Source organism: Centruroides sculpturatus, unplaced genomic scaffold (genome assembly GCF_000671375.1).
Source record: "Centruroides sculpturatus isolate CEXI.00-Female unplaced genomic scaffold, Cexi_2.0 scaffold538, whole genome shotgun sequence".
In the NCBI taxonomy this organism is placed as follows: domain Eukaryota; kingdom Metazoa; phylum Arthropoda; class Arachnida; order Scorpiones; family Buthidae; genus Centruroides; species Centruroides sculpturatus.
The window spans coordinates 328,660-335,230 of record NW_019384775.1 but is presented as its reverse complement, the minus strand read 5'-3'; the positions used below and the strand labels follow the sequence as shown (position 1 = coordinate 335,230).

Genomic DNA, 6,571 nt, shown 5'->3' with positions numbered 1-6,571 from the left:
CGAATGCGGCACCCATTGTGCACACAGCTTTCTGTAACCCAAAACTTCAGCCAAAATATTGCTCACACTGCCTAACGAAATCCCTAGGGCTTCTACTAAATCTCTCTCGGTTAATCGACGATCTTCCAAAACCATATGCTGTATTTTTGCTACGATTTCTGGTGTTGATGCACTTTTTGGACGCCCTTCATGTGGATCGTCTTCAAGACTCGTACGACCACGTTTAAATTCAGCAACCCATCTTTCTACTGTTCTGATTGAAGGTGAAGAGTCCTTATACACTTTTAACAATCGTTCATGAATTTGTTTTGGTGCTACACCTTCCAAAAATAAGAATTTTATCACTGCACGATATTCGATTTTTTCCATCGTAAAAAAATACAATGACACGTAGACTTTGAACAGCTGCAAATATACAATGAGTTGACGGATCTACTTGAAACTTGACACGTGTTTATGAAATAGTAGTACTATTTATAGAATAATAAAGTGACGCTCCTAGTAGCGCCACCTCTTATCGAACGACAAAACTTATTGAACAACCTGGTAAATGAACTTTGTAGGTTTCTAGTGGGCTACATGCATTTTTTCTTAGTTTGCAGGCTTTAAGCCTGCTGAGTATCAACATATGCCATAACCATTAGTACACTAGTATTAAAATAATACATGATAATGATATGCAAACTAACAATACATAATTTATTCTTATCTATTGGTCAAATCTAGTTTGAATGTTCATCAAGAATATCAGCTTAATTAGGATTGCATAATGGCATGAAGCAGAAAATAATAAAAAATAAAATTACATTGCCAAAGCCAAGAGATTTCATATTAGGATCTTGTGGGTCAGAGGTTGTTTGTTACTGACTTAGATGGTTAATAACAACCAACTGATGATAATAATTGTTATTAATCATGTCATTCTAGTAAAAACATTAAATTGATTCTGGCTGTTGTGCTGAATTAAATCATTCATACATTACATTTACTTTTGTTTAAAACTTGTATTCAATACAGTATACTTTATTGTAGTTTAAATTTTGAGTTCTGGCATTTATAGGATAGCTACAGCCAAACCTTGGTTTTCGAATACCTCACATTTTGAAGAATTTGTTTCATGAACAAAATTTTGAACTCAAAATTGCCTTGGTTGCTGTACTCAGTCTCTGAACAAGCTACTTGGTAAGAACTGGCCACAGAATAGACACACAGACAGTCGATTTCATATACTTTCTATGCTAAAAAAAGTTGTTGGCCTGATCAATCAATGACAGGACTATCGATTCATAAGTTAGTGGTGCTGAGATTGGATCGCATCGTTAGATATCAGGACATGAATCATCAAAAATGTTGCTATTTAAATTAGATTTCAGTGTGCATATGAAAAAGATACTATTTCTGTTTTTCAGTATGTACTGTACCATGGTTGAATCTAAATCACATTAATAAAAACTGTGTTAATTGACATTCATGTAATATAAATGTCATCCAAGAACTTGTTTTTAAATATGCTCAAGTTAAATTAAATAACAAAAATATTTAATATTTAGTAATATAATTATTATATTGCATTTGTAGCCATTTTTATGCATGAAATACAGCCAAAGAGGTAAAAAAAAGAAGAAAATAAAAAAAGAAAGGCTTTGTTTTGATGGTCAGGAATGAATTAATCCATTTTACCATTTTATATTGTTTCTTATGGGAAAATTTGCTTTGGTTTTAGAACAAATAGGTTTTCAAACAACTTTTAGGAACAAATTGTTTGAAAACCAAGGTTTGGCTGTATTTGATATTGTTTAAGACTATGATTATTACTGTTTAATTAAAGTACAGTACTGTACTATAGCTTTTAGCATAGTGAAAGAAGCAATTGGGAAATGCAAAGATTTGCCCCTTAAAGATAAATTTGAAATTTTAGAATGCTATGATTAGCTGCCAAAATTGAGTCAATGCACTGCTGTTGTACTGCTTAAAACTTCACAACCAGTTTTGTACAAGATTTTGAATATTAAAATGTCAGCAGGAAAAAATGAGAACATGAATTTCAAGAGAAAATGAACCAGAGAAAAGTTGAGTTTGCTTTGAAGCTTTTGTTTAATAAAGTTTGTGAAAAATTCACCTGTTCATTGGCCAATAGTGCTTCATAAACAGAAAAATTAGCTAACAGTATGGCTAAGAAAGATTTTATTGTACCCAAGGGTGGTTCAGCCAGTGAAGAAAACGAAAGAACATTGTGTATTGAAGCACGCATGGTGAGGAGAAAAGTTCTGATTCTGTGTCGGCTAAATTGTAGATAAAAACAGAATGACCAAAAATTATTGCTAAGTATTTGCCAAATAATGTATAAAAATCAGACAAAACAATATTTTTATTTTTATTCAATGTTTGATCATGCTATATAGCAAAACAAACAACATCGCTAAACCCGATATACTATAAAGCTAGACACCAACTAATACCAAATTCTATCGGACTAGACATGGCTATATTACTAACAAGAGAACCGTCGGAGTGTCTTCTAATAAATTTTAATAAAATTTAGTTAATAACTAAGTTAAAAGTATACAAACTCTGTTTTAAATTTGTAGCATTCACTAAAAGTGTTGATCAGAGTTATTAGTAATCAAATGTTGCACTACTTTATAGTAGTTTAACACAGTTATGCAAATTTTTAGAAGTGAAAGGGTCGTGGAGGAAAACAGTGATATTACATTTAGAATAAATTCAGGAATTTTCAAAAATAGGAGAATTAATAAAATTTAGTTAATAATTATGTTAAAAGTATACAAAATTTTATTAATTCTTCAACCATTTTTGAAAATTCCTGAATTTATCCTAAATGTAATAATATCGCCATCTTCCTCCGCAACCCTTTTACTTCTAAAAATTTGCATAACTGTTAAACTACTATAAAGTAGTGCAACATTTGATTACTAATAACTCTGATCAACACTTTTAGTGAATGCTACAAATTTAAAACAGAGTTTGTGTACTTTTAACTTAGTTATTAACTAAATTTTATTAAAATTTATTAGAAGACACTCTGACAGTTCCCTTGTAAGTAAATTATGCAACCAATTTGGCACTAGATGGAGGCATTAGGCACAGTCTCTTAATAACTTTAATATTTATAATTTTAAATAATTTAGAACTACTGGAAGAAAAAATCGACCTGGCACGGGACTCGAACCCACAACTCCTGCTTACTGTGTAGATGCATTGTCAGTTACACTACCTGGACCTCCAGTCTGATCTCCTCTCTTCCAGTATATATAAGCTTACATTATAACCATTGATAGTTATTACAATGCCAGTTGGGGACACATCCAGTGCCCACGTCCTGTAAACATCTCCCAAGGCACTCAACCAGCCATTGCAAACCCCGGCAAGGGGCTTATATATATAAACAAACATCTAGTGCCAAATTGGTTGCATAATTTATTTAGTAATATAGCCATGTCTAGCCCAATAGAATTCGGCATTGGTTGGTGTCTAGCTTAATATTATATAGCTTTGAACATGAAACTACTAAAGGATTTAAATAATTGAAGGAATCTATTATAGTTCTTTACTGTGCTAATATGCAAGGCCAGAAACAAAGACTTCAAGTGATTGGAAAAAATTAAAATCTTAGATGTTTTAAGGACATATGTTGTCAATTACACTACCCAGACTTCTGTCTGATCTTCACCTCCAGAAATATTAATTATTTAGATATAACCACACTGGTTACTCACAGCACCAACTAGGGATGACTTACATATCCACTTTAATAGGTTTTCCACACCATTCATTTGCAACACATTCACAGTAAGCAGAAGTTGCAGGTTCTTCTCTGGGTCAATTCTGTTCTTTCAGAACTTTTGTAATTAATTTAATTATAAATATTAAATTTATTAATGATGGTGCCTTTTGCCTACTTGCAGGCTAAATTACTTAATACTTAATTATTAAATAGTAGCCCAATATAATCCAGCAATCATTTGGCATTAATAATCTGAGAAGTAAAACAAATACAATTAAAATAAAACAAAATGTTTACCTTCAACCAATGCCTATCCAATCTCGTGAAAATTTTCAAGTATTTGAAAAACTATCTGCATCTATGATTTATGCAGTTGCCATGCATTCAATGGCAGCAGACTTTATTGACATATCTGGTTTAAGATGATGATAATTTAAGGAGTTGAGAAGTTCTGGTAATACTTTCTAAGCATTCAAGTACCTTGAACTTATGTAGTCACAGGTTTGCCATCACTGCATCTTGGCAATGTCATGGAATCAAATGTCTGAGAAGGATTGAAAATTATTCTAAAGGAGGTAAATTTTAAAAATAGGCACAGACATATTTGAAAATGAAGTTGTCTGTTGAAGAGGTGATCATAAATAATATTCCAGAAAATATATGAAAAGAAATTAAAATATGGTTAGCAAATTACAAGGAAATTCCACTCCTTGTTATGATTACATCATTAGAAGTATGTCAAACTGTTATTGAAGAAAGTTCTGGAGATATACCTGATGAAATTGAAAAAATTAACATGAAGATAGTCTAGATCATCCAACAAATTCTTAGGTACAAGTTCTGTAAATATGTAGGCTGTTTTTTTTCAAGTTCTGATGGTCCATAAAAAAAAAGACAAGTGTAAATAACAAAATTAATTTATTACCAAAAGTTAGGTACAAACATGTTTACTTTTTGACATAATAAGCATGAAGATTGAGGCATTTGTCATATCTATGGATGAGCCATTCCCTTGTCATAGAATGTTGCTGCCAATGACTTGAGATAGGGCCCTAATGTTTATTTGAAGATCATCATTAGTCTCAAATCTCTGCCCTCCTAGCCACTTTTTCTGTTTAGGAAAGAGGTGAAAGTAGCTCAGCACTAAATCGGGGTTATACGATGGGTGTTTAAAGATGGTGAAGACTTCTACCCAGCTTCGAACTTTTTAATGTGTGAAGACTTCCACCTCTTTCCTGAACTGAAAACTTGGCTAGCAGGTCAGAGATTTGACCCTAATAACGATCTTCGAAACAATGTTATGGCCATCTCAATTCACTGGCGGCAACATTCTATGACAAGAAAAATATATAGATTTCTTTACTTTTTGAAATTGGATAGTCAAATTATTTTCATGAAATTTTAATGTTTACATAAATACAGCTTGTAGTCTAATAAATTAGCTTTATCGATTCTTGTTTTTGTAGTTTTATAAATTATTTAGCTTACTTACTACATGTTTAAGATGTATTTCACAAAGTCCACCAAGAGTATAGTATAGTATATTTTTAATAGTTATCTGCTATATTCAATATGTTTTAAAATTTTTTATTGTAGATTTTTCTTTTTCAACTATTAAGAGGATTAGCATATTGTCATAGAAGGAGGATTCTTCATCGAGATCTTAAGCCCCAGAATCTTCTAATTAATGATCGAGGAGAATTAAAACTTGCAGATTTTGGTAATATTTAAATTATTATTATTATTATTTTTATTTGACTATTATATAATTGTTTTCATAAGTAATATAAAAATAAAAAATACTACATTAATTAAATGAATATTTTAATATGAAGTAAATATTTTTCATATATATGTCTTACATAAAAATTCTGTGAAATCAAAAGTTTATCTGACATGTTTAATTCTAAATATATTTATTATTATTGTAATTTAAACATATAATTTATATATTAAAAGTATTATTTTATTGATATTATTTATAATTAAAGTGAAATTATAGTCAGTTAATATAAATTAATATTATCTTTAGAGTATTTAATTGTAATTAGAAAAACCTCTCAGTAAATAGGTTTTAAATAAAATATTAATCACTTGGGATAATCATGCAGTTAAATTATCATAATACAGTGGAACCTCGGTATACAACCTTAATCCGTTTCTGGTGTTTGGACTTATACCGAATAGGATGTATACCAAACCAACCTTTTCCATAAGAAGTAATGTAAAAATGATTAATCCATTCTCAGGTAAAAAAAAATGCCTGGCTTTAAACACCTCGCTTTCCTTGCTAGTTTCTGCTTAATTTTTCATGAGATCAGCATGTATCCTTTTAAGTTTCTCGCAAATAATTTCTTCTGATATGCTGTCGCCGGCTGTGTTTTTCAGTTATCCAAAGCAAAAGCAATTTCTCGACATGATCTAATGTCTTCGATCTCTGTTTAGAAATTGATTTCACCCCTTTCGCAACGTTAGCAAATTTAATAATGTCTTTATTTTTCACGATTGTCGATATCGTAGTTCTCGGAATACGGAATGCAACAGTTAAATCTCGTTAAATCTCGAACACGTGTGCCACCTTCATATTTCTCAACAATCTCTTTTTTCAGTTCCTTTGTGATTCTAGTCATTTTTTTTTTATTTTTCTGTTGCCCTTTTGCAATTCATGATTAATAAAAATAATAAAATGTTACTTACAAATTAAAATCAGAAGAAATTTAACAAAGTTATAAACCGTAGCACTGCGAACGTCTAGTCTAGTATAGTACACCGATAGTGCTACTTGTTCATAGATGGCGCGTATAATTGAATTAAGTCGTATACCGA

The 6,571-nt window shown here is 30.9% G+C and overlaps 1 protein-coding gene across 1 annotated transcript in view; it reads left to right on the top strand.

Moving 5' to 3' along the window:
• Positions 1-6,571, top strand: part of LOC111629075 (cyclin-dependent kinase 17-like) — a 154,753-nt gene that overhangs the window by 101,569 nt on the left and 46,613 nt on the right. Inside the window, exon 8 of the mRNA XM_023372936.1 lies at positions 5,342-5,465. Coding sequence (XP_023228704.1) covers positions 5,342-5,465 — 124 coding nt within the window. The remainder of the gene's footprint in view (positions 1-5,341; positions 5,466-6,571) is intronic.